The sequence below is a fragment of the Cherax quadricarinatus genome, chromosome 73, assembly GCF_038502225.1.
Source record: "Cherax quadricarinatus isolate ZL_2023a chromosome 73, ASM3850222v1, whole genome shotgun sequence".
In the NCBI taxonomy this organism is placed as follows: Eukaryota; Metazoa; Arthropoda; class Malacostraca; order Decapoda; family Parastacidae; genus Cherax; species Cherax quadricarinatus.
In genome coordinates, this window is record NC_091364.1 from 21,405,972 (window position 1) to 21,433,610 (window position 27,639).

Consider the following 27,639-nt stretch of genomic DNA (forward strand, 5'->3'; position numbering starts at 1 on the left):
ATTGCTGAAGGAGTACATTTGGGTATATTATGCGATCTTTAGTCTTGTTGAATCCAGCTACTTTAGTCATACAAAAGTAGCAGTCATCATGGTGGTTCATCTGCTTCCGCAGGTGTGGGTTCCATACTGGAACTCTCACCTGCATACTGCAACATGTGCCTGAAGTACACCGTGTACAGTGTCGTGAATGACTCCTTACTTAGATTTCTCAAAACTAGACTTAGATTTTCCAGATACACATATTTGGTGCAGCAGTAGTTTGGCTGATGTGCGTCTCAAGGGATATCCTCGGTAAGATACTCATCCTGGGGTCCTTCTTGAGTGAAGGTTGCATCCTTTGCCTGTACTCTATCTGCGGCCTTCTTTGCCTTTCCACAAACTTCATAACTTCATAACCAGATCTGCAGCCTGTCAATGAACATCAAAATGGTATACAATACCGACAGGTTGGTAGGTAAGACACATAGGCAACAGTTAGGCAACTTTATTCCGAAACGTTTCGCCTACACAGTAGGCTTCTTCAGTCGAGTACAGAAAGTAGGCAGGAACAGTAGAGATGTGAAGACGATGTAATCAGTCCATCACCCTTGAAGTCGTAGAATTTGAGGTTGTCAGTCCCTCAGCCTGGAGAAGTTCAGTTCCATAGTCAGGAACTATCTGAAGATCAAGCGACAGTGCGGAGACTTAAATACTGTCGGAAGGAGAGGTGCAGAGTAGTAGTAGTGAGAATGTAGCCACTGAGAGGTCAGGTCCCTCTCAGATCCAACAATTCTCACTTGAAAAGGTTGTCCAAGGTGTTTTCTGTACCAAGATGCCATGTGTTGCAGTGTCTGACAAGATCAACATCAAAATGGTATACAATACTGACAGGTTGGTAGGTAAGACACATAGGCAACAGTTAGGCAACTTTATTCCGAACCGTTTCGCCTACACAGTAGGCTTCTTCAGTCGAATACAGAAAGTAGGCAGGAACAGTAGAGATGTGAAGACGATGTAATCACTTCAAGGGTGATGGACTGATTACATCGTCTTCACATCTTTACTGCCCCTGCCTACTTTCTGTATTCGACTGAAGAAGCCTACTGTGTAGGCGAAACGTTTCGGAATAAAGTTGCCTAACTGTTGCCTATGTGTCTTACCTACCAGCCTGTCTATTTGCAATTTTTCCTGGTCCACGTCTGCTTGTAATCTCCTTATTAGTATCATGATACATCGTCTGCGAACAGGATTATCTCGGACTCTATCTCTTCAGTCATTCGTGTATACAAGAAATAGTACCAGTTCTAGTGAAGATCCTTGTGGAACTCCACTCGTTACATGTACCCGCTCCAACACCTCTTCACGGCCAGTCCTTCGTTGTTACTTTCCACTGTAGTACCTTCCACATTATTCTTACCTACTTCTATGCCTTTTTCACCAGTAGCTTGTGTGGTACTGTGTCAAAAGCCTTCCTACAGTCCCACAAAATGCAATCTATCCATTTCTCTCATATTATTTGTTACCTCGTGAGACAGGATTTATCGTATCTAAAGCCGTGCCGGTTGTCGTGTATAAACCCATTATTCCTCTCTAGGTGCTCCAACACTTTTTTCTGATAATCTTCTCCATAATCTTAAATACTGTGTATGTCAGTGACCCTGGTCTGTAGCTTAACGCTGCCTGTCTGTCCCCTTTCTTATAAATTGGGACTAATTCTGTGATCTTCCACACGTCTGGTAGTTGCCCTGTCTATTGACGTTTTGAAGATTAATGCTAGTGGTACACCCAGTGCCTCTGATCCCTCTCTCAGGACCCACAGAGAGATAGTATCTGGTCCAATTGACTTCGAGGTGTCTAGCTCGCACAATAGCTTCTTCGTCTCTTCCCATGTTGCATGTACTGTCAAGTGCTTACTGGTGCACTCATAGCCTTCCTGTTTCCCTAAATTTTTTGCTAGGCTTCTCATAGATTTCCTGGTTATTCCTTAAGAGCTCCCTTCCTTCTTCAGTCTCATTACCTGGGTCTTTACAGTTGTTTGCCTCCTGATGTGGCTCTATAACACTTAGGGTCATATTTAGTTTTCGGTGCTAAGACATTGTTAAGCTCTCTTTAAGCCTCTCTTTTCATCCGTGAATATTCTTTTTGGCTCTTCGGCTCAACTCCTTGCTTTCCCGAATTCTTTTCCTTCTATATTTTTTCCACGATCTAGTATATTTAAGTTTCGCCTCTGTGTACCTCCGGATGAACCATGGGCTCATTCTGGTCTTCGCATTACTTCTTTTGTTCCTGAGTATGAACTTCTCTGCCTCCCTGCACATTGTGTTACTTGTTCCATCATATCATTCACCGTCTTTTATTCTAATTCTCTTTTCCACTGTACGCCACTGAAGAAGTGTCTCATGCATGTGTAGTCCCATTTTTGAAGCTTTGTTTCTCACCTCCTTCAAGGCTGTTTTTCTCTGCACATTTATTTCTACAAGGTAATCGAAACTTTGAACCATGTAGTCACCAGCGTTGAGTGGCCTTGCAAGTGTATTATTCTGTCATAATCACTGTGTGAATATGAGGTCCAGCCTTCCTGGTTCATGTTGTCTCTTTCTGGTTGTGGCCCTACATGTTGGTGCATAATATTTTCTAGTACTGCCTCCAGCACTTTAGTCCTCCACGTTTCTGGTCCTGCAAGTGGATCCAGGTTCTCCGGTGTGGATTAAGTCCTCTGTGATAAGTAGTGTTGCCCTGCCCATATGGGCCCTTCTGGCCACCTCAGCTAGTGTAATCACTATTGCTTTGTTGTTTTCGACATATTCTTGTCTTGGTCTCTTGTTATTTATTGGAGGGTTGTACATCACTGCTATCACCACCCTCAGTCTTCAGTGTTCCTACTATATAGTCATCTGTAAAGTTGTGGATAACTAAACGCTCAGGCATTTATTTGAGGTGTTTTTCATAGCTATGCTAAAATATTGTGTTGCAACCCCTGAATGGGTTACAATGTATATGATATATATTATGTATATGTATATAATGTATATTACCTTTTCATATAATTTTATATTGCTTATATTTGCGATAATAGCTAAATCGTAAATATATTGTTTTATATTATTATTTAACTTAGTTATGTTGTTAGGGAGGATGTTACCTTCATATATTATGTGCTCATAGATCAAGTCTTGATTGTCTAACTACTGTAATTATCGCTCATTGCTCGTTACTCTGCCGGCTTCTCGTTGTTGTTGGGCAGCAACTGTCCACGGAGCTATCACGTGATTGAGGGGAGATGATCACACCTCGCCTGAAGTATTCAGTCTGGTCTAGACTCTCTTGGTGGTTGGCCGTATTCCTGACAAGTGCCTAACTCTCCCTTATTGGCTCTTGTTGGAAGATCGTCTCTGTCTCATTATTGTTGTAGGTTCTGTGAGACTGTTCACAGAACATTGTATAGACTTAGTGATTTTCGACGTTGTACTGAGGGTGTCTCTCTCTTAGACACTCTGAGCAACTCAGGTCCTGAGCTGTAGCTTCTGACCTAACTTGTACTGGTATCTGTGTATTATCACAGTCGGGGATTTTCTTATGCTGAACTTAGATTCAGTAGTATGGGAGTTTTGTGACTTGAGGATCTGCTGATGGTCCCTACTTAGTGTCGTTATATTATCCCTTGTTCCTGATTCGGTGTCGCTGTTGCTTGTTATATTGCTATTGGGCTTAGCATTCTTTTTATTATTCAAGCAGACTGTTCTGGTTTCCAGTTGGTCAAGAAGTTAGTTTATGTGAGGACTTTGTCAGTCACTTGTTAAAGTCTAGTCGAGTCGTGAGACATAGCGAACTTCTTAGAGCACTTACACACATACACAAACTTAATTGTACATATATGTAATATCTTATTAAATGTTAATGTACCAGACGGTACTTAAGAATTATAAATGTGATATGTGCTTTCAGCACAATAATGCTGTACACGAGAGAAGTGATTATTATTATTTTGTTGATATTGGTTTAATTTGATATACGCCTAGACAACCTAATTAATAAATTTATTAAATTTTAATTTATCTAGTTAGTAGCCTACCAGTTGTAATCCTGAAGCACTATTAATTCTTATTGAATTCTAATGGATACTTGGACCAGGATACTGACTGCTTGTTACGAAAACCCAGTAACAGGCTGGATGCTAGAAGGGCAGTACTTTCTAGTATTACCTGGAGATCTCTAAGCTTTTAGAATCGCGTTTTTGGAACATATTGGTTAAAGAATTCAGGAAACAAGAACTACTTGAACCCATGGCAGGTGAGTGTTGTAACTCACACCAGTCATCCATGGTAGGTGAGTGTTGTAACTCACACCAGTCATCCATGGTAGGTGAGTGTTGTAACTCACACCAGTCATCCATGGTAGGTGAGTGTTGTAACTCACACCAGTCATCCATGGTAGGTGAGTGTTGTAACTCACACCAGTCATCCATGGTAGGTGAGTGTTGTAACTCTCACCAGTCATCCATGGTAGGTGAGTGTTGTAACTCTCACCAGTCATCCATGGCAGGTGAGTGTTGTAACTCACACCAGTCATCCATGGTAGGTGAGTGTTGTAACTCACACCAGTCATCCATGGTAGGTGAGTGTTGTAACTCACACCATTCATCCATGGTAGGTGAGTGTTGTAACTCTCACCAGTCATCCATGGCAGGTGAGTGTTGTAACTCTCACCAGTCATCCATGGCAGGTGAGTGTTGTAACTCACACCATTCATCCATGGTAGGTGAGTGTTGTAACTCTCACCAGTCATCCATGGCAGGTGAGTGTTGTAACTCTCACCAGTCATCCATGGCAGGTGAGTGTTGTAACTTACACCAGTCATCCATGGTAGGTGAGTGTTGTAACTCACACCAGTCATCCATGACAGGTGAGTGTTGTAACTCTCACCAGTCATCCATGGCAGGTGAGTGTTGTAACTCACACCAGTCATCCATGGTAGGTGAGTGTTGTAACTCACATCAGTCATCCATGGTAGGTGAGTGTTGTAACTCACGCCAGTCATCCACGGCAGGTGAGTGTTGTAACTCACACCAGTCATCCATGGTAGGTGAGTGTTGTAACTCACACCAGTCATCCATGGTAGGCGAGTGTTGTAACTCACACCAGTCATCCATGGCAGGCGAGTGTTGTAACTCACACCAGTCATCCATGGCAGGCGAGTGTTGTAACTCCACTCATCCATGGTAGGCGAGTGTTGTAACTCACACCAGTCATCCATGGCAGGCGAGTGTTGTAACTCCACTCATCCATGGTAGGCGAGTGTTGTAACTCACACCAGTCATCCATGGCAGGCGAGTGTTGTAACTCACACCAGTCATCCATGGCAGGCGAGTGTTGTAACTCACACCAGTCATCCATGGCAGGCGAGTGTTGTAACTCACACCAGTCATCCATGGCAGGCGAGTGTTGTAACTCCACTCATCCATGGTAGGCGAGTGTTGTAACTCACACCAGTCATCCATGGCAGGCGAGTGTTGTAACTCCACTCATCCATGGTAGGCGAGTGTTGTAACTCACACCAGTCATCCATGGCAGGCGAGTGTTGTAACTTACACCAGTCATCCATGGCAGGCGAGTGTTGTAACTCACACCAGTCATCCATGACAGGTGAGTGTTGTAACTCACACCACCAGTCATCCATGGTAGGCGAGTGTTGTAACTCACACCAGTCATCAGTTCCCTGGTTTGTTTACAATCGCATCATTACGATCTCGTGAGATCTGTCTAAAGAATCTATCTTCTTGAAATCATTGTGATCAAGACAGTTTTCCCAAACTTCACTGAGTTACGTATTATTGAGAAAGTTTAGATAAAGTTGCAGTTATTATCTGATCAAGAACTTGCAATTCCACGGAAATACTTCTTAATATTTTTCAGCTAAATCCTTACTTTTTCGATGTCATCCATTCTCTCTTCTATTTTCTTCTTATTCTCTTCCATCTTGTTTTTCTTCATCTTTCCTTCCTCTTATCTCTACAAGCTTTTCCATTTCAATAATTGACATTTAATGTACAATATAAATTAATCCAAATAACCATTATTTGCTTGTTGTGTGTGTTGCTGGTGTTGCAGGGAGTGCAGGTGCAACACAACGTGTCAGTGGGGGTTATCGTCAGCAACCAGAGTCTTGTGATACAACGAATACGTCGTCAACACTCTGGTCTGTACACTTGTGTTGCTTCTAACATCGAGGGAGACGGCCAGAGCAATGCTGTCTTTCTTAAAGTCCAGTGTAAGTGAACCAAGACTGTTTTTTGTGTGTCTCCCATTTATAATATAAACTCGGTGATACTTGTGTTTGCTGTGTTTAATGTTCAGCTCCTGATCCTTCCTATTACATTACTAGCATTACTGACTGCTAACTTGCTCAGCCTTGCCATACCTACTCTCACAACAGAGTATTGACTTTACCTCGACGTTTTCTTTCCTTCCAACACTGAAAAACAGAAGTGCTATCTAGGTAGCATCTTGACAATTCACATTCCCTCTCATGTGTGTGTTCTGTCTGCATGAGTGGCTTTATCAGTCAGTGTCTTGAGGCACCAGGCAGAAAGAAAAATAAATTACCTTAAAAACAGTTGCGTTGTTTTCTTAATTTTTGTCAGATATGTTTATATTTTTCAGCCAATGTGTTAAGCAAATTTTTAATGATTCACCCAACACTAATTAAACACCTTCATTTAACTTTGGAAATATTCATGTTTATATATATATATATATATATATATATATATATATATATATATATATATATATATATATATATATATATATATATATATTATTGGAATGTTGAAAGTGAATTTCCTTGAGATTTGTCAGGAAGCAGGACAAATGTTTGCTGACTCGGGTGGCGGTCACGTGACTCGGGTGGCGGTCACGTGACTCGGGTGGCGGTCACGTGACTCGGGTGGCGGTCACGTGACCACCAACAGCGGCTTACCTCCCCTTTAAAAATTAAGGTTATAATTATAAACTTTTCTTTTTTCTTTGGTTGATGCAACACTCGCTTGGTTTATAATAGTACAAGCTTGGTTTAACAAAATCATTGGTTTATAATAGTACAAGCTTGGTTTAACAAAACAATCCTTGGTTTATAATAGTACAAGCTTGGTTTAACAAAAAAATCATTGGTTTATAATAGTACAAGCTTGGTTTAACAAAATCTTTGATTTATAATAGTACAAGCTTGGTTTAACCAAATCATTGGTTTATAATAGTACAAGCTTGGTTTAACAAAAAAATTATTGGTTTATAATAGTACAAGCTTGGTTTAACAAAAAAAATAATTGGTTTATAATAGTACATGCTTGGTTTAACAAAACAATCATTGGTTTATAATAGTACAAGCTTGGTTTAACAAAATCATTGGTTTATAATAGTACAAGCTTGGTTTAACAAAACAATCATTGGTTTATAATAGTACAAGCTTGGTTTAACAAAATCATTGGTTTATAATAGTACAAGCTTGGTTTAACAAAACAATCATTGGTTTATAATAGTACAAGCTTGGTTTAATAAAATCATTGGTTTATAATAGTACAAGTCTTTTGCTTTCGTAGTGAGTGATTTTCGTGTGCAAGTTCGGTACTAGTCCCTCTAGGATTTTCCAGGTGTATATAATCATGAACTCTCCCTCCTGCGTTCCAGGGAATACAGGTTCAGGAACCTCAAGCGCTCCCAGTAATTGAGGTGTTTTATCTCCGTTATGCGCGCCGTGAAGGTTCTCTACATTTTCTAGGTCAGCAATTTCACCTGCCTTGAAAGGTGCTGTTAGTGTGCAGCAATATTCCAGCCTAGATAGAGCAAGCGACCTGAAGTGTCATCATGGGCTTGGCCTCCCTAGTTTTGAAGGTTATCATTATCCATCCTGTCATTATTCTAGCAGATGCGATTGATGCAATGTTATGGTCCTTGAAGGTGAGATCCTCCGACATGATCACTCCCTGGTCTTTGACGTTGGTGTTTCGCTCTATTTTGTGGCCAGAATTTGTTTTGTACTCTGAAGATTTAATTTCCTCGTGTTTACCATATCTGAGTAATTGAAATTTCTCATCGTTGAACTTCATATTGTTTTCTGCAGCCCACTGAAAGATTTGGTTGATGTCCGCCTGGAGCCTTGCAGTGTCTGCAATGGAATACACTGTCATGCAGATTTGGGTGTCATCTGCAAAGGAAGACACGGTGCTGTGGCTGACATCCTTGTCTATGTCAGATATGAGGATGAGAAACAAGATGGGAGCGAGTACTGTGCCTTGTGGAACAGAGCTTTTCACCTTAGCTGCCTCGGACTTTACTCTGTTGACTACTACTCTTTGTGTTCTGTTTGTGAGGAAATTATAGATCCATCTACCAACTTTTCCTGTTATTCCTTTAGCACGCATTTTGTGTGCTATTACGCCATGGTCACACTTGTCGAAGGCTTTTGCAAAGTCTGTATATATTACATCTGCATTCTTTTTGTCTTCTAGTGCATCTAGGACCTTGTCGTAGTGATCCAATAGTTGAGACAGACAGGAGCGACCTGTTCTAAACCCATGTTGCCCTGGGTTGTGTAACTGATGGATTTCTAGATGGGTGGTGATCTTGCTTCTTAGGACCCTTTCAAAGATTATGATATGGTATGTTAGTGCTATCGGTCTGTAGTTCTTTGCTATTACTTTGCTGCCCCCTTTGTGGAGTGGGGCTATGTCTGTTGTTTTTAGTAACTGTGGGACGACCCCCGTGTCCATGCTCCCTCTCCATAGGATGGTAAAAGCTCGTTGCAGTTCTTGATGAAGACGGAGTTCCATGAGTCTGGCCCTGGGGCAGAGTGCATGGGCATGTCATTTATCGCCTGTTCGAAGTCATTTGGCGTCAGGATAACATCAGATAGGCTTGTGTTAACCAAATTCTGTGGCTCTCATAAAAAATTCATTTTGATCTTCGACTCTGGTTAGCGGCTCGCTAAAAATTGAGTCATATTGGAACTTGAGTAGCTCACTCATTTCCTTGCTGTCATCTGTGTAGGACCCATCTTGTTTAAGTAAGGGCCCAATACTGGACGTTGTTCTCGACTTTGATTTGGCATAGGAAAAGAAATACTTTGGGTTTCTTTCGATTTCATTTATGGCTTTTAGTTCTTCCCGCGATTCCTGACTCCTATAAGATTCCTTTAGCTTAAGTTCGATGTTTGCTATTTCTCTGACCAGTGACTCACTACGCATTTCAGATATATTGGCCTCTTTTAGCCGCTCTATTATTCTTTTCCGTCGCCTGTAAAGGGAGCGCCTGTCTCTTTCTATTTTACATCTACTCCTCCTTTTTCTTAGAGGAATAAGCCTTGTGCATACATCGAGTGCCACCGAGTTAATCTGTTCTAGGCATAAGTTGGGGTCTGTGTTGCTTAGTATATCTTCCCAGCTTATATCGGTTAGGACTTGGTTTACTTGGTCCCACTTTGTTTTTGTTATTGAAGTTGACTTTGGTGAATGCTCCCTCGTGACTAATCTCATTATGTCGGTCTGGGTTTAACAAAACAATCATTGGTTTATAATAGTACAAGCTTGGTTTAACAAATCATTGGCTTATAATAGTGCAAGCTTGGTTTAACAAATCATTGGTTTATAATGGTACAAGCTTGGTTTACCAAATCGTTGGTTTATAATAGTACAAGCTTGGTTTAACAAAACAATCATTGGTTTATAATAGTACAAGCTTGGTTTAACAAATCATTGGCTTATAATAGTGCAAGCTTGGTTTAACAAATCATTGGTTTATAATGGTACAAGCTTGGTTTAACGAATCATTGGTTTGTAATAGTGCAAGCTTGGTTTAACAAATCATTGCTTTATAATAGTACAAGCTTGGTTTACCAAATCATTGGTTTATAGTAGTACAATCTTGGTTTACCAAATCGTTGGTTTATAATAGTACAAGCTTGGTTTAACAAAACAATCATTGGTTTATAATAGTACAAGCTTGGTTTAAAAAAAATCATTGGTTTATAATAGTACAAGCTTGGTTTAACAAATCATTGGTTTATAATAATACAAGCTTGGTTTAACAAAACAATCATTGGTTTATAATAGTACAAGCTTGGTTTAACAAATCATTGGTTTATAATAGTACAAGCTTGGTTTAACAATCATTGGTTTATAATAGTACAAGCTTGGTTTAACAAAACAATCATTGGTTTATAATAATACAAGCTTGGTTTAACCAAACCCCACAGTTACAAATTAGTTAAAATTGTCTCCAGTATTTGTGGTGTCCAGAATGACTGTATTAAATTATATTTTAAAACACTAGAGAAATATTTCCCGTCAACACGACGCTCTGCGTCAGGGATGCTCATCTCCTCCTCCAGTATTAACCTCCTCAGGGATGCTCATCTCCTCCTCCAGTATTAACCTCCTCAGGGATGCTCATCTCCTCCTCCAGTATTAACCTCCTCAGGGATGCTCATCTCCTCCAGTATTAACCTCCTCAGGGATGCTCATCTCCTCCTCCAGTATTAACCTCCTCAGGGATGCTCATCTCCTCCAGTATTAACCTCCTCATGGATGCTCATCTCCTCCTCCAGTATTAACCTCCTCAGGGATGCTCCTCTCCTCCAGTATTAACCTCTTCAGGGATGCTCCTCTCCTCCTCCAGTATTAACCTCCTCAGGGATGCTCATCTCCTCCTGCAGTATTAACCTCCTCAGGGATGCTCATCTCCTCCTCCAGTATTAACCTCCTCAGGGATGCTCATCTCCTCCTGCAGTATTAACCTCCTCAGGGATGCTCATCTCCTCCTGCAGTATTAACCTCCTCAGGGATGCTCATCTCCTCCTGCAGTATTAACCTCCTCAGGGATGCTCATCTCCTCCTCCAGTATTAACCTCCTCAGGGATGCTCATCTCCTTCTCCAGTATTAACCTCCTCAGGGATGCTCATCTCCTGCAGTATTAACCTCCCCAGGGATGCTCATCTCCTGCAGTATTAACCTCCTCATGGATGCTCATCTCCTCCTCCAGTATTAACCTCCTCAGGGATGCTCCTCTCCTCCTCCAGTATTAACCTCTTCAGGGATGCTCCTCTCCTCCTCCAGTATTAACCTCCTCAGGGATATTCATCTCCTCCTGCAGTATTAACCTCCTCAGGGATGCTCATCTCCTCTTGCAGTATTAACCTCCTCAGGGATGCTCCTCTCCTCCTCCAGTATTAACCTCCTCAGGGATGCTCCTCTCCTCCTCCAGTATTAACCACCTCAGGGATGCTCATCTCCTCCTCCAGTATTAACCTCCTCAGGGATGCTCATCTCCTCCTGCAGTATTAACCTCCTCAGGGATGCTCCTCTCCTCCTGCAGTATTAACCTCCTCAGGGATGCTCCTCTCCTCCTGCAGTATTAACCTCCTCAGGGATGCTCATCTCCTCCTCCAGTATTAACCTCCTCAGGGATGCTCATCTCCTCCTGCAGTATTAACCTCCTCAGGGATGCTCCTCTCCTCCTCCAGTATTAACCTCCTCAGGGATGCTCCTCTCCTCCTCCAGTATTAACCTCCTCAGGGATGCTCCTCTCCTCCTGCAGTATTAACCTCCTCAGGGATGCTCATCTCCTGCAGTATTAACCTCCTCAGGGATGCTCATCTCCTCCTGCAGTATTAACCTCCTCAGGGATGCTCCTCTCCTCCTCCAGTATTAACCTCCTCAGGGATGCTCCTCTCCTCCTGCAGTATTAACCTCCTCAGGGATGCTCCTCTCCTCCTGCAGTATTAACCTCCTCAGGGATGCTCCTCTCCTCCTGCAGTATTAACCTCCTCAGGGATGCTCCTCTCCTCCTGCAGTATTAACCTCCTCAGGGATGCTCCTCTCCTCCTGCAGTATTAACCTCCTCAGGGATGCTCCTCTCCTCCTGCAGTATTAACCTCCTCAGGGATGCTCCTCTCCTCCTCCAGTATTAACCTCCTCAGGGATGCTCATCTCCTCCAGTATTAACCTCCTCAGGGATGCTCCTCTCCTCCTCCAGTATTAACCTCCTCAGGGATGCTCATCTCCTCCAGTATTAACCTCCTCAGGGATGCTCATCTCCTCCTGCAGTATTAACCTCCTCAGGGATGCTCCTCTCCTCCTGCAGTATTAACCTCCTCAGGGATGCTCCTCTCCTCCTGCAGTATTAACCTCCTCAGGGATACTCCTCTCCTCCTGCAGTATTAACCTCCTCAGGGATGCTCCTCTCCTCCTGCAGTATTAACCTCCTCAGGGATGCTCCTCTCCTCCTGCAGTATTAACCTCCTCAGGGATGCTCATCTCCTCCTCCAGTATTAACCTCCTCAGGGATGCTCATCTCCTCCTGCAGTATTAACCTCCTCAGGGATGCTCCTCTCCTCCTGCAGTATTAACCTCCTCAGGGATGCTCCTCTCCTCCTCCAGTATTAACCTCCTCAGGGATGCTCCTCTCCTCTTGCAGTATTAACCTCCTCAGGGATGCTCCTCTCCTCCTGCAGTATTAACCTCCTCAGGGATGCTCCTCTCCTCTTGCAGTATTAACCTCCTCAGGGATGCTCCTCTCCTCCTCCAGTATTAACCTCCTCAGGGATGCTCCTCTCCTCCTCCAGTATTAACCACCTCAGGGATGCTCATCTCCTCCTCCAGTATTAACCTCCTCAGGGATGCTCCTCTCCTCCTCCAGTATTAACCTCTTCAGGGATGCTCCTTTCCTCCTCCAGTATTAACCTCCTCAGGGATATTCATCTCCTCCTGCAGTATTAACCTCCTCAGGGATGCTCATCTCCTCTTGCAGTATTAACCTCCTCAGGGATGCTCCTCTCCTCCTCCAGTATTAACCTCCTCAGGGATGCTCCTCTCCTCCTCCAGTATTAACCACCTCAGGGATGCTCATCTCCTCCTCCAGTATTAACCTCCTCAGGGATGCTCATCTCCTCCTGCAGTATTAACCTCCTCAGGGATGCTCCTCTCCTCCTGCAGTATTAACCTCCTCAGGGATGCTCCTCTCCTCCTGCAGTATTAACCTCCTCAGGGATGCTCATCTCCTCCAGTATTAACCTCCTCAGGGATGCTCATCTCCTCCTGCAGTATTAACCTCCTCAGGGATGCTCCTCTCCTCCTCCAGTATTAACCTCCTCAGGGATGCTCCTCTCCTCCTCCAGTATTAACCTCCTCAGGGATGCTCCTCTCCTCCTGCAGTATTAACCTCCTCAGGGATGCTCATCTCCTGCAGTATTAACCTCCTCAGGGATGCTCCTCTCCTCTTGCAGTATTAACCTCCTCAGGGATGCTCCTCTCCTCCTGCAGTATTAACCTCCTCAGGGATGCTCCTCTCCTCTTGCAGTATTAACCTCCTCAGGGATGCTCCTCTCCTCCTCCAGTATTAACCTCCTCAGGGATGCTCCTCTCCTCCTCCAGTATTAACCACCTCAGGGATGCTCATCTCCTCCTCCAGTATTAACCTCCTCAGGGATGCTCCTCTCCTCCTCCAGTATTAACCTCTTCAGGGATGCTCCTCTCCTCCTCCAGTATTAACCTCCTCAGGGATATTCATCTCCTCCTGCAGTATTAACCTCCTCAGGGATGCTCATCTCCTCTTGCAGTATTAACCTCCTCAGGGATGCTCCTCTCCTCCTCCAGTATTAACCTCCTCAGGGATGCTCCTCTCCTCCTCCAGTATTAACCACCTCAGGGATGCTCATCTCCTCCTCCAGTATTAACCTCCTCAGGGATGCTCATCTCCTGCAGTATTAACCTCCTCAGGAATGCTCCTCTCCTCCTGCAGTATTAACCTCCTCAGGGATGCTCCTCTCCTCCTGCAGTATTAACCTCCTCAGGGATGCTCATCTCCTCCTCCAGTATTAACCTCCTCAGGGATGCTCATCTCCTCCTGCAGTATTAACCTCCTCAGGGATGCTCATCTCCTCCTCCAGTATTAACCTCCTCAGGGATGCTCCTCTCCTCCTCCAGTATTAACCTCCTCAGGGATGCTCCTCTCCTCCTGCAGTATTAACCTCCTCAGGGATGCTCATCTCCTGCAGTATTAACCTCCTCAGGGATGCTCATCTCCTCCTGCAGTATTAACCTCCTCAGGGATGCTCCTCTCCTCCTCCAGTATTAACCTCCTCAGGGATGCTCCTCTCCTCCTGCAGTATTAACCTCCTCAGGGATGCTCCTCTCCTCCTGCAGTATTAACCTCCTCAGGGATGCTCCTCTCCTCCTGCAGTATTAACCTCCTCAGGGATGCTCCTCTCCTCCTGCAGTATTAACCTCCTCAGGGATGCTCCTCTCCTCCTGCAGTATTAACCTCCTCAGGGATGCTCCTCTCCTCCTCCAGTATTAACCTCCTCAGGGATGCTCATCTCCTCCAGTATTAACCTCCTCAGGGATGCTCATCTCCTCCAGTATTAACCTCCTCAGGGATGCTCATCTCCTCCAGTATTAACCTCCTCAGGGATGCTCATCTCCTCCTGCAGTATTAACCTCCTCAGGGATGCTCCTCTCCTCCTGCAGTATTAACCTCCTCAGGGATGCTCCTCTCCTCCTGCAGTATTAACCTCCTCAGGGATACTCCTCTCCTCCTGCAGTATTAACCTCCTCAGGGATGCTCCTCTCCTCCTGCAGTATTAACCTCCTCAGGGATGCTCCTCTCCTCCTGCAGTATTAACCTCCTCAGGGATGCTCCTCTCCTCCTGCAGTATTAACCTCCTCAGGGATGCTCATCTCCTCCTGCAGTATTAACCTCCTCAGGGATGCTCCTCTCCTCCTGCAGTATTAACCTCCTCAGGGATGCTCCTCTCCTCCTCCAGTATTAACCTCCTCAGGGATGCTCCTCTCCTCTTGCAGTATTAACCTCCTCAGGGATGCTCCTCTCCTCCTGCAGTATTAACCTCCTCAGGGATGCTCCTCTCCTCCTCCAGTATTAACCTCCTCAGGGATGCTCCTCTCCTCCTCCAGTATTAACCTCCTCAGGGATGCTCCTCTCCTCCTCCAGTATTAACCTCCTCAGGGATGCTCATCTCCTCCTGCAGTATTAACCTCCTCAGGGATGCTCATCTCCTGCAGTATTAACCTCCTCAGGGATGCTCCTCTCCTCCTGCAGTATTAACCTCCTCAGGGATGCTCCTCTCCTCCTGCAGTATTAACCTCCTCAGGGATGCTCCTCTCCTCCTCCAGTATTAACCTCCTCAGGGATGCTCATCTCCTCCAGTATTAACCTCCTCAGGGATGCTCCTCTCCTCCTGCAGTATTAACCTCCTCAGGGATGCTCATCTCCTCCTCCAGTATTAACCTCCTCAGGGATGCTCATCTCCTCCAGTATTAACCTCCTCAGGGATGCTCCTCTCCTCCTCCAGTATTAACCTCCTCAGGGATGCTCCTCTCCTCCTCCAGTATTAACCTCCTCAGGGATGCTCCTGTCCTCCTCCAGTATTAACCTCCTCAGGGATGCTCCTCTCCTCCTCCAGTATTAACCTCCTCAGGGATGCTCCTCTCCTCCTGCAGTATTAACCTCCTCAGGGATGCTCCTCTCCTCCTCCAGTATTAACCTCCTCAGGGATGCTCATCTCCTCCTCCAGTATTAACCTCCTCAGGGATGCTCATCTCCTCCTGCAGTATTAACCTCCTCAGGGATGCTCCTCTCCTGCAGTATTAACCTCCTCAGGGATGCTCCTCTCCTCCTCCAGTATTAACCTCCTCAGGGATGCTCCTCTCCTCCTGCAGTATTAACCGCCTCAGGGATGCTCCTCTCCTCGTGCAGTATTAACCTCCTCAGGGATGCTCCTCTCCTCCTCCAGTATTAACCTCCTCAGGGATGCTCATCTCCTCCAGTATTAACCTCCTCAGGGATGCTCCTCTCCTCCTCCAGTATTAACCTCCTCAGGGATGCTCCTGTCCTCCTCCAGTATTAACCTCCTCAGGGATGCTCCTCTCCTCCTCCAGTATTAACCTCCTCAGGGATGCTCCTCTCCTCCTGCAGTATTAACCTCCTCAGGGATGCTCCTCTCCTCCTCCAGTATTAACCTCCTCAGGGATGCTCATCTCCTCCTCCAGTATTAACCTCCTCAGGGATGCTCATCTCCTCCTGCAGTATTAACCTCCTCAGGGATGCTCCTCTCCTGCAGTATTAACCTCCTCAGGGATGCTCCTCTCCTCCTCCAGTATTAACCTCCTCAGGGATGCTCCTCTCCTCCTGCAGTATTAACCGCCTCAGGGATGCTCCTCTCCTCGTGCAGTATTAACCTCCTCAGGGATGCTCCTCTCCTCCTCCAGTATTAACCTCCTCAGGGATGCTCCTCTCCTCCTCCAGTATTAACCTCCTCAGGGATGCTCATCTCCTCCTGCAGTATTAACCTCCTCAGGGATGCTCATCTCCTCCTGCAGTATTAACCTCCTCAGGGATGCTCCTCTCCTCCTCCAGTATTAACCTCCTCAGGGATGCTCCTCTCCTCCTGCAGTATTAACCTCCTCAGGGATGCTCCTCTCCTCCTGCAGTATTAACCTCCTCAGGGATGCTCCTCTCCTCCTCCAGTATTAACCTCCTCAGGGATGCTCCTCCTCCAGTATTAACCTCCTCAGGGATGCTCCTCTCCTCCTGCAGTATTAACCTCCTCAGGGATGCTCCTCTCCTCCTCCAGTATTAACCTCCTCAGGGATGCTCATCTCTTCCTCCAGTATTAACCTCCTCAGGGATGCTCCTCTCCTCCAGTATTAACCTCCTCAGGGATGCTCATCTCCTCCTCCAGTATTAACCTACTCAGGGATGCTCCTCTCCTCCTCCAGTATTAACCTCCTCAGGGATGCTCCTCTCCTCCTCCAGTATTAACCTCCTCAGGGATGCTCATCTCCTCCTCCAGTATTAACCTCCTCAGGGATGCTCCTCTCCTCCTCCAGTATTAACCTCCTCAGGGATGCTCCTCTCCTCCTCCAGTATTAACATCCTCAGGGATGCTCATCTCCTCCTCCAGTATTAACCTCCTCAGGGATGCTCCTCTCGTCCTCTAGTATTAACCTCCTCAGGGATGCTCCTCTCTTCCTCCAGTATTAACCGCCTCATGGATGCTCATCTCCTCCTCCAGTATTAACCTCCTCAGGGATGCTCCTCTCCTCCAGTATTAACCTCCTCAAGGATGCTCATCTCCTCCTCCAGTATTAACCTCCTCAGGGATGCTCCTCTCCTCCTCCAGTATTAACCTCCTCAGGGATGCTCATCTCCTCCAGTATTAACCTCCTCAGGGATGCTCCTCTCCTCCTCCAGTATTAACCTCCTCAGGGATGCTCATCTCCTCCTCCAGTATTAACCTCCTCAGGGATGCTCCTCTCCTCCAGTATTAACCTCCTCAGGGATGCTCCTCTCCTCCTGCAGTATTAACCTCCTCAGGGATGCTCATCTCCTCCTCCAGTATTAACCTCCTCAGGGATGCTCATCTCCTCCAGTATTAACCTCCTCAGGGATGCTCCTCTCCTCCTCCAGTATTAACCTCCTCAGGGATGCTCCTCTCCTCCTGCAGTATTAACCTCCTCAGGGATGCTCCTCTCCTCCAGTATTAACCTCCTCAGGGATGCTCCTCTCCTCCTCCAGTATTAACCTCCTCAGGGATGCTCCTCTCCTCCAGTATTAACCTCCTCAGGGATGCTCCTCTCCTCCTCCAGTATTAACCTCCTCAGGGATGCTCCTCTCCTCCTCCAGTATTAACCTCCTCAGGGATGCTCCTCTCCTCCTCCAGTATTAACCTCCTCAGGGATGCTCATCTCCTCCTCCAGTATTAACCTCCTCAGGGATGCTCATCTCCTCCTCCAGTATTAACCTCCTCAGGGATGCTCCTCTCCTCCTCCAGTATTAACCTCCTCAGGGATGCTCCTCTCCTCCTGCAGTATTAACCTCCTCAGGGATGCTCCTCTCCTCCTTCAGTATTAACCTCCTCAGGGATGCTCCTCTCCTCCTCCAGTATTAACCTCCTCAGGGATGCTCCTCTCCTCCTCCAGTATTAACCTCCTCAGGGATGCTCCTCTCCTCCTCCAGTATTAACCTCCTCAGGGATGCTCCTCTCCTCCTCCAGTATTAACCTCCTCAGGGATGCTCGTCTCCTCCTCCAGTATTAACCTCCTCAGGGATGCTCCTCTCCTCCTCCAGTATTAACCTCCTCAGGGATGCTCCTCTCCTCCAGTATTAACCTCCTCTGGGATGCTCCTCTCCTCCTCCAGTATTAACCTCCTCAGGGATGCTCCTCTCCTCCTCCAGTATTAACCTCCTCAGGGATGCTCCTCTCCTCCTCCAGTATTAACCTCCTCAGGGATGCTCATCTCCTCCTAAAGTATTAACCTCCTCAGGGATGCTCCTCTCCTCCTCCAGTATTAACCTCCTCAGGGATGCTCCTCTCCTCCTCCAGTATTAACCTCCTCAGGGATGCTCCTCTCCTCCTTCAGTATTAACCTCCTCAGGGATGCTCCTCTCCTCCTCCAGTATTAACCTCCTCAGGGATGCTCCTCTCCTCCTTCAGTATTAACCTCCTCAGGGATGCTCCTCTCCTCCTTCAGTATTAACCTCCTCTGGGATGCTCCTCTCCTCCTCCAGTATTAACCTCCTCAGGGATGCTCCTCTCCTCCTTCAGTATTAACCTCCTCAGGGATGCTCATCTCCTCCTCCAGTATTAACCTCCTCAGGGATGCTCCTCTCCTCCTCCAGTATTAACCTCCTCAGGGATGCTCATCTCCTCCAGTATTAACCTCCTCAGGGATGCTCCTCTCCTCCTCCAGTATTAACCTCCTCAGGGATGCTCCTCTCCTCCTCCAGTATTAACCTCCTCTGGGATGCTCCTCTCCTCCTTCAGTATTAACCTCCTCAGGGATGCTCCTCTCCTCCTTCAGTATTAACCTCCTCAGGGATGCTCCTCTCCTCCTCCAGTATTAACCTCCTCAGGGATGCTCCTCTCCTCCTTCAGTATTAACCTCCTCAAGGATGCTCATCTCCTCCTCCAGTATTAACCTCCTCAGGGATGCTCCTCTCCTCCTCCAGTATTAACCTCCTCAGGGATGCTCTTCTCCTCCTTCAGTATTAACCTCCTCAGGGATGCTCCTCTCCTCCTCCAGTATTAACCTCCTCAGGGATGCTCCTCTCCTCCTTCAGTATTAACCTCCTCAGGGATGCTCCTCTCCTCCTTCAGTATTAACCTCCTCAGGGATGCTCCTCTCCTCCTCCAGTATTAACCTCCTCAGGGATGCTCCTCTCCTCCTTCAGTATTAACCTCCTCAGGGATGCTCATCTCCTCCTCCAGTATTAACCTCCTCAGGGATGCTCCTCTCCTCCTCCAGTATTAACCTCCTCAGGGATGCTCCTCTCCTCCTGCAGTATTAATAAGGAGTGCCTCCGGCAAAAAAATGTAGCTTTTTTGTTTACCGTCCGATTTCCTCCAGTTTTGGTGCACAAGACAAAGTGTTTTCACTCATTCTTGAAAATATTTATCAAAAATATACCTCAAACGACAACTGAGAAAAGACTGAAAAAGACTGATTTTCTGAAAAATGTCCTTGTCTCAAAAATCATTCCTATATGGGACATCGTAAGGTTGTTTGGACACTTGGTGCCGAGAGAGCAATGCTTAAACTAATTTTAGGCAACGCCTTTTCTCTAAATAACGTATCTTTATATAAAAAAAAAAAATTTTTTTTTAGTTCCTGGAATACTGCAAAAAATCTGCCCTTTACTCCCACATAACTCCGAAAGTATTTGAATATTTCCAAAATTACCTTTAACAAAATTAGAGAAACCATTATTCTACAATTTCTGTGAATATTATTCCATTTAATTAAGTAATAAATGCAGAAATAGCAACTGTAGAGGAATAAGTTACTTCCGAGATATAGGCCTAGAACGCCGGCCGGCCCACCGTCTCAAAAAAAAAAGTTTTTTTTCGCGAAAATCGCGTTTGTTTGGGTGTATTTCTTAGTAAACTGATGTTCTAGTGCAGTTATCCTCTTCAAAACACCGTTTTCTCTTACTCAGAGACCAAAGAATACGACACGGAGACGACATGGAGAGCAGTAACTCAATATTTATCGAAATATTCCCGATAATCTTTCGCCATATTATGGTCTATTTTTTTCAGTCTAGAGTATATAACATGTTTGTATGTTATTTAGAGTGTTTATTATATCATATTAGAACAATTCTGATAGATAAATAAGCTGTAGAGTTGATATATAAGCTGATATAAGCGTAATAATGAAGTGATTTCTCCTGGCGCGGCAACCCTTCCGCGCATTATGATATGATTAATGACTGTTGCTCAATCTAGGGATAAGCTCCGCCTTCAGTTTTATGATGCCAAGTACTCAGTTATTATATTAGAAAGTATAATGCAAGAAAAAGCGATAAAAAACAAGGAAAAATTTCCAAAATATATATGGGCTGTGAGCAGACTCGCTACCAATATCACCGTCACCTTACCTCATATAAATGACTGTAATTTCTTGTAGAAACGTCGTAGAACATTCATTCTGGTACCATTGTGTTGCCAAAGAGTTGAGCTATTTTTCAGTATATATAACTCACTATCCATATTTTTCCGATATTTCGGTGAGCGCGCGCGGAAATTTGCCGGAGGCACTCCTCCTCCTCAGGGATGCTCCTCTCCTGCAGTATTAACCTCCTCAGGGATGCTCCTCTCCTCCTGCAGTATTAACCTCCTCAGTGATGCTCCTCTCCTCCTCCAGTATTAACCTCCTCAGGGATGCTCCTCTCCTCCTGCAGTATTAACCTCCTCAGTGATGCTCCTCTCCTCCTCCAGTATTAACCTCCTCAGGGATGCTCCTCTCCTCCTCCAGTATTAACCTCCTCAGGGATGCTCCTCTCCTCCTGCAGTATTAACCTCCTCAGTGATGCTCCTCTCCTGCAGTATTAACCTCCTCAGGGATGCTCCTCTCCTCCTGCAGTATTAACCTCCTCAGTGATGCTCATCTCCTGCAGTATTAACCTCCTCAGGGATGCTCCTCTCCTCCTCCAGTATTAACCTCCTCAGGGATGCTCATCTCCTCCTGCAGTATTAACCTCCTCAGGGATGCTCCTCTCCTCCTGCAGTATTAACCTCCTCAGTGATGCTCATCTCCTGCAGTATTAACCTCCTCAGGGATGCTCCTCTCCTCCTGCAGTATTAACCTCCTCAGTGATGCTCATCTCCTGCAGTATTAACCTCCTCAGGGATGCTCCTCTCCTCCTCCAGTATTAACCTCCTCAGGGATGCTCCTCTCCTCCTGCAGTATTAACCTCCTCAGGGATGCTCCTCTCCTCCTCCAGTATTAACCTCCTCAGGGATGCTCCTCTCCTCCTCCAGTATTAACCTCCTCAGGGATGCTCCTCTCCTCCTCCAGTATTAACCTCCTCAGGGATGCTCCTCTCCTCCTCCAGTATTAACCTCCTCAGGGATGCTCCTCTCCTCCTCCAGTATTAACCTCCTCAGGGATGCTCCTCTCCTCCTGCAGTATTAACCTCCTCAGGGATGCTCATCTCCTGCAGTATTAACCTCCTCAGGGATGCTCATCTCCTCCTGCAGTATTAACCTCCTCAGGGATGCTCCTCTCCTCCTCCAGTATTAACCTCCTCAGGGATGCTCCTCTCCTCCTGCAGTATTAACCTCCTCAGGGATGCTCCTCTCCTCCTGCAGTATTAACCTCCTCAGGGATGCTCCTCTCCTCCTGCAGTATTAACCTCCTCAGGGATGCTCCTCTCCTCCTGCAGTATTAACCTCCTCAGGGATGCTCCTCTCCTCCTGCAGTATTAACCTCCTCAGGGATGCTCCTCTCCTCCTGCAGTATTAACCTCCTCAGGGATGCTCCTCTCCTCCTCCAGTATTAACCTCCTCAGGGATGCTCATCTCCAGTATTAACCTCCTCAGGGATGCTCCTCTCCTCCTCCAGTATTAACCTCCTCAGGGATGCTCATCTCCTCCAGTATTAACCTCCTCAGGGATGCTCATCTCCTGCAGTATTAACCTCCTCAGGGATGCTCCTCTCCTCCTGCAGTATTAACCTCCTCAGGGATGCTCCTCTCCTCCTGCAGTATTAACCTCCTCAGGGATACTCCTCTCCTCCTGCAGTATTAACCTCCTCAGGGATGCTCCTCTCCTCCTGCAGTATTAACCTCCTCAGGGATGCTCCTCTCCTCCTGCAGTATTAACCTCCTCAGGGATGCTCCTCTCCTCCAGTATAAACCTCCTCAGGGATGCTCATCTCCTCCTCCAGTATTAACCTCCTCAGGGATGCTCATCTCCTCCTGCAGTATTAACCTCCTCAGGGATGCTCATCTCCTGCAGTATTAACCTCCTCAGGGATGCTCCTCTCCTCCTCCAGTATTAACCTCCTCAGGGATGCTCCTCTCCTCCTGCAGTATTAACCGCCTCAGGGATGCTCCTCTCCTCGTGCAGTATTAACCTCCTCAGGGATGCTCCTCTCCTCCTCCAGTATTAACCTCCTCAGGGATGCTCCTCTCCTCCTCCAGTATTAACCTCCTCAGGGATGCTCCTCTCCTCCTCCAGTATTAACCTCCTCAGGGATGCTCATCTCCTGCAGTATTAACCTCCTCAGGGATGCTCATCTCCTCCTGCAGTATTAACCTCCTCAGGGATGCTCCTCTCCTCCTCCAGTATTAACCTCCTCAGGGATGCTCCTCTCCTCCTGCAGTATTAACCTCCTCAGGGATGCTCCTCTCCTCCTGCAGTATTAACCTCCTCAGGGATGCTCCTCTCCTCCTCCAGTATTAACCTCCTCAGGGATGCTCCTCCTCCAGTATTAACCTCCTCAGGGATGCTCCTCTCCTCCTGCAGTATTAACCTCCTCAGGGATGCTCCTCTCCTCCTCCAGTATTAACCTCCTCAGGGATGCTCATCTCCTCCAGTATTAACCTCCTCAGGGATGCTCCTCTCCTCCTCCAGTATTAACCTCCTCAGGGATGCTCATCTCCTCCTCCAGTATTAACCTACTCAGGGATGCTCCTCTCCTCCTCCAGTATTAACCTCCTCAGGGATGCTCCTCTCCTCCTCCAGTATTAACCTCCTCAGGGATGCTCATCTCCTCCAGTATTAACCTCCTCAGGGATGCTCCTCTCCTCCTCCAGTATTAACCTCCTCAGGGATGCTCCTCTCCTCCTCCAGTATTAACATCCTCAGGGATGCTCATCTCCTCCTCCAGTATTAACCTCCTCAGAGATGCTCCTCTCGTCCTCTAGTATTAACCTCCTCAGGGATGCTCCTCTCTTCCTCCAGTATTAACCGCCTCATGGATGCTCATCTCCTCCTCCAGTATTAACCTCCTCAGGGATGCTCCTCTCCTCCAGTATTAACCTCCTCAGGGATGCTCATCTCCTCCTCCAGTATTAACCTCCTCAGGGATGCTCCTCTCCTCCTCCAGTATTAACCTCCTCAGGGATGCTCATCTCCTCCTCCAGTATTAACCTCCTCAGGGATGCTCCTCTCCTCCTCCAGTATTAACCTCCTCAGGGATGCTCATCTCCTCCTCCAGTATTAACCTCCTCAGGGATGCTCATCTCCTCCAGTATTAACCTCCTCAGGGATGCTCCTCTCCTCCTCCAGTATTAACCTCCTCAGGGATGCTCCTCTCCTCCTCCAGTATTAACCTCCTCAGGGATGCTTATCTCCTCCTCCAGTATTAACCTCCTCAGGGATGCTCCTCTCCTCCAGTATTAACCTCCTCAGGGATGCTCATCTCCTCCTCCAGTATTAACCTCCTCAGGGATGCTCATCTCCTCCTCCAGTATTAACCTCCTCAGGGATGCTCCTCTCCTCCTCCAGTATTAACCTCCTCAGGGATGCTCCTCTCCTCCTCCAGTATTAACCTCCTCAGGGATGCTCATCTCCTCCTCCAGTATTAACCTCCTCAGGGATGCTCCTCTCCTCCTGCAGTATTAACCTCCTCAGGGATGCTCATCTCCTCCTCCAGTATTAACCTCCTCAGGGATGCTCATCTCCTCCAGTATTAACCTCCTCAGGGATGCTCCTCTCCTCCTCCAGTATTAACCTCCTCAGGGATCCTCCTCTCCTCCTGCAGTATTAACCTCCTCAGGGATGCTCCTCTCCTCCTCCAGTATTAACCTCCTCAGGGATGCTCCTCTCCTCCTCCAGTATTAACCTCCTCAGGGATGCTCCTCTCCTCCTCCAGTATTAACCTCCTCAGGGATGCTCCTCTCCTCCTCCAGTATTAACCTCCTCAGGGATGCTCCTCTCCTCCTCCAGTATTAACCTCCTCAGGGATGCTCATCTCCTCCTCCAGTATTAACCTCCTCAGGGATGCTCATCTCCTCCAGTATTAACCTCCTCAGGGATGCTCCTCTCCTCCTCCAGTATTAACCTCCTCAGGGATGCTCCTCTCCTCCTGCAGTATTAACCTCCTCAGGGATGCTCCTCTCCTCCTTCAGTATTAACCTCCTCAGGGATGCTCCTCTCCTCCTCCAGTATTAACCTCCTCAGGGATGCTCCTCTCCTCCTCCAGTATTAACCTCCTCAGGGATGCTCCTCTCCTCCTCCAGTATTAACCTCCTCAGGGATGCTCCTCTCCTCCTCCAGTATTAACCTCCTCAGGGATGCTCGTCTCCTCCTCCAGTATTAACCTCCTCAGGGATGCTCCTCTCCTCCTCCAGTATTAACCTCCTCAGGGATGCTCCTCTCCTCCTCCAGTATTAACCTCCTCTGGGATGCTCCTCTCCTCCTCCAGTATTAACCTCCTCAGGGATGCTCCTCTCCTCCTCCAGTATTAACCTCCTCAGGGATGCTCCTCTCCTCCTCCAGTATTAACCTCCTCAGGGATGCTCATCTCCTCCTCCAGTATTAACCTCCTCAGAGATGCTCCTCTCCTCCTCCAGTATTAACCTCCTCAGGGATGCTCCTCTCCTCCTCCAGTATTAACCTCCTCAGGGATGCTCCTCTCCTCCTTCAGTATTAACCTCCTCAGGGATGCTCCTCTCCTCCTCCAGTATTAACCTCCTCAGGGATGCTCCTCTCCTCCTTCAGTATTAACCTCCTCAGGGATGCTCCTCTCCTCCTTCAGTATTAACCTCCTCAGGGATGCTCCTCTCCTCCTCCAGTATTAACCTCCTCAGGGATGCTCCTCTCCTCCTTCAGTATTAACCTCCTCAGGGATGCTCATCTCCTCCAGTATTAACCTCCTCAGGGATGCTCCTCTCCTCCTCCAGTATTAACCTCCTCAGGGATGCTCATCTCCTCCTCCAGTATTAACCTCCTCAGGGATGCTCCTCTCCTCCTCCAGTATTAACCTCCTCAGGGATGCTCCTCTCCTCCTCCAGTATTAACCTCCTCAGGGATGCTCCTCTCCTCCTTCAGTATTAACCTCCTCAGGGATGCTCCTCTCCTCCTTCAGTATTAACCTCCTCAGGGATGCTCCTCTCCTCCTCCAGTATTAACCTCCTCAGGGATGCTCCTCTCCTCCTTCAGTATTAACCTCCTCAAGGATGCTCATCTCCTCCTCCAGTATTAACCTCCTCAGGGATGCTCCTCTCCTCCTCCAGTATTAACCTCCTCAGGGATGCTCCTCTCCTCCTTCAGTATTAACCTCCTCAGGGATGCTCCTCTCCTCCTCCAGTATTAACCTCCTCAGGGATGCTCCTCTCCTCCTTCAGTATTAACCTCCTCAGGGATGCTCCTCTCCTCCTTCAGTATTAACCTCCTCAGGGATGCTCCTCTCCTCCTCCAGTATTAACCTCCTCAGGGATGCTCCTCTCCTCCTTCAGTATTAACCTCCTCAGGGATGCTCATCTCCTCCTCCAGTATTAACCTCCTCAGGGATGCTCCTCTCCTCCTCCAGTATTAACCTCCTCAGGGATGCTCCTCTCCTCCTGCAGTATTAACCTCCTCAGGGATGCTCCTCTCCTGCAGTATTAACCTCCTCACGGATGCTCCTCTCCTCCTGTAGTATTAACCTCCTCAGTGATGCTCCTCTCCTCCTCCAGTATTAACCTCCTCAGGGATGCTCCTCCCCTCCTGCAGTATTAACCTCCTCAGTGATGCTCCTCTCCTCCTCCAGTATTAACCTCCTCAGGGATGCTCCTCTCCTCCTCCAGTATTAACCTCCTCAGGGATGCTCCTCTCCTCCTGCAGTATTAACCTCCTCAGTGATGCTCCTCTCCTGCAGTATTAACCTCCTCAGGGATGCTCCTCTCCTCCTGCAGTATTAACCTCCTCAGTGATGCTCATCTCACTGCAGTATTAACCTCCTCAGGGATGCTCCTCTCCTCCTCCAGTATTAACCTCCTCAGGGATGCTCATCTCCTCCTGCAGTATTAACCTCCTCAGGGATGCTCCTCTCCTCCTGCAGTATTAACCTCCTCAGTGATGCTCATCTCCTGCAGTATTAACCTCCTCAGGGATGCTCCTCTCCTCCTGCAGTATTAACCTCCTCAGTGATGCTCATCTCCTGCAGTATTAACCTCCTCAGGGATGCTCCTCTCCTCCTCCAGTATTAACCTCCTCAGGGATGCTCCTCTCCTCCTGCAGTATTAACCTCCTCAGGGATGCTCCTCTCCTCCTCCAGTATTAACCTCCTCAGGGATGCTCCTCTCCTCCTCCAGTATTAACCTCCTCAGGGATGCTCCTCTCCTCCTCCAGTATTAACCTCCTCAGGGATGCTCCTCTCCTCCTCCAGTATTAACCTCCTCAGGGATGCTCCTCTCCTCCTCCAGTATTAACCTCCTCAGGGATGCTCCTCTCCTCCTGCAGTATTAACCTCCTCAGGGATGGTCATCTCCTGCAGTATTAACCTCCTCAGGGATGCTCATCTCCTCCTGCAGTATTAACCTCCTCAGGGATGCTCCTCTCCTCCTCCAGTATTAACCTCCTCAGGGATGCTCCTCTCCTCCTGCAGTATTAACCTCCTCAGGGATACTCCTCTCCTCCTGCAGTATTAACCTCCTCAGGGATGCTCCTCTCCTCCTGCAGTATTAACCTCCTCAGGGATGCTCCTCTCCTCCTGCAGTATTAACCTCCTCAGGGATGCTCCTCTCCTCCTCCAGTATTAACCTCCTCAGGGATGCTCCTCTCCTCCTCTAGTATTAACCTCCTCAGGGATGCTCATCTCCAGTATTAACCTCCTCAGGGATGCTCATCTCCTCCTGCAGTATTAACCTCCTCAGGGATGCTCCTCTCCTCCTGCAGTATTAACCTCCTCAGGGATGCTCCTCTCCTCCTGCAGTATTAACCTCCTCAGGGATACTCCTCTCCTCCTGCAGTATTAACCTCCTCAGGGATGCTCCTCTCCTCCTGCAGTATTAACCTCCTCAGGGATGCTCCTCTCCTCCTGCAGTATTAACCTCCTCAGGGATGCTCCTCTCCTCCAGTATTAACCTCCTCAGGGATGCTCATCTCCTCCTGCAGTATTAACCTCCTCAGGGATGCTCCTCTCCTCCTGCAGTATTAACCTACTCAGGGATGCTCCTCTCCTCCTCCAGTATTAACCTCCTCAGGGATGCTCCTCTCCTCTTGCAGTATTAACCTCCTCAGGGATGCTCCTCTCCTCCTGCAGTATTAACCTCCTCAGGGATGCTCCTCTCCTCCTCCAGTATTAACCTCCTCAGGGATGCTCCTCTCCTCCAGTATTAACCTCCTCAGGGATGCTCCTCTCCTCCTCCAGTATTAAC

The 27,639-nt window shown here is 47.2% G+C and overlaps 1 protein-coding gene across 2 annotated transcripts in view; it reads left to right on the forward strand.

Annotated features, from left to right (window-relative positions):
- Window positions 1-27,639, forward strand: part of LOC128705400 (nephrin) — a 505,892-nt gene that overhangs the window by 395,539 nt on the left and 82,714 nt on the right. For both annotated transcript variants that reach the window (XM_070100632.1, XM_070100633.1), the window contains one exon: window positions 6,087-6,246. In XM_070100632.1, coding sequence (XP_069956733.1) covers window positions 6,087-6,246 — 160 coding nt within the window. The remainder of the gene's footprint in view (window positions 1-6,086; window positions 6,247-27,639) is intronic.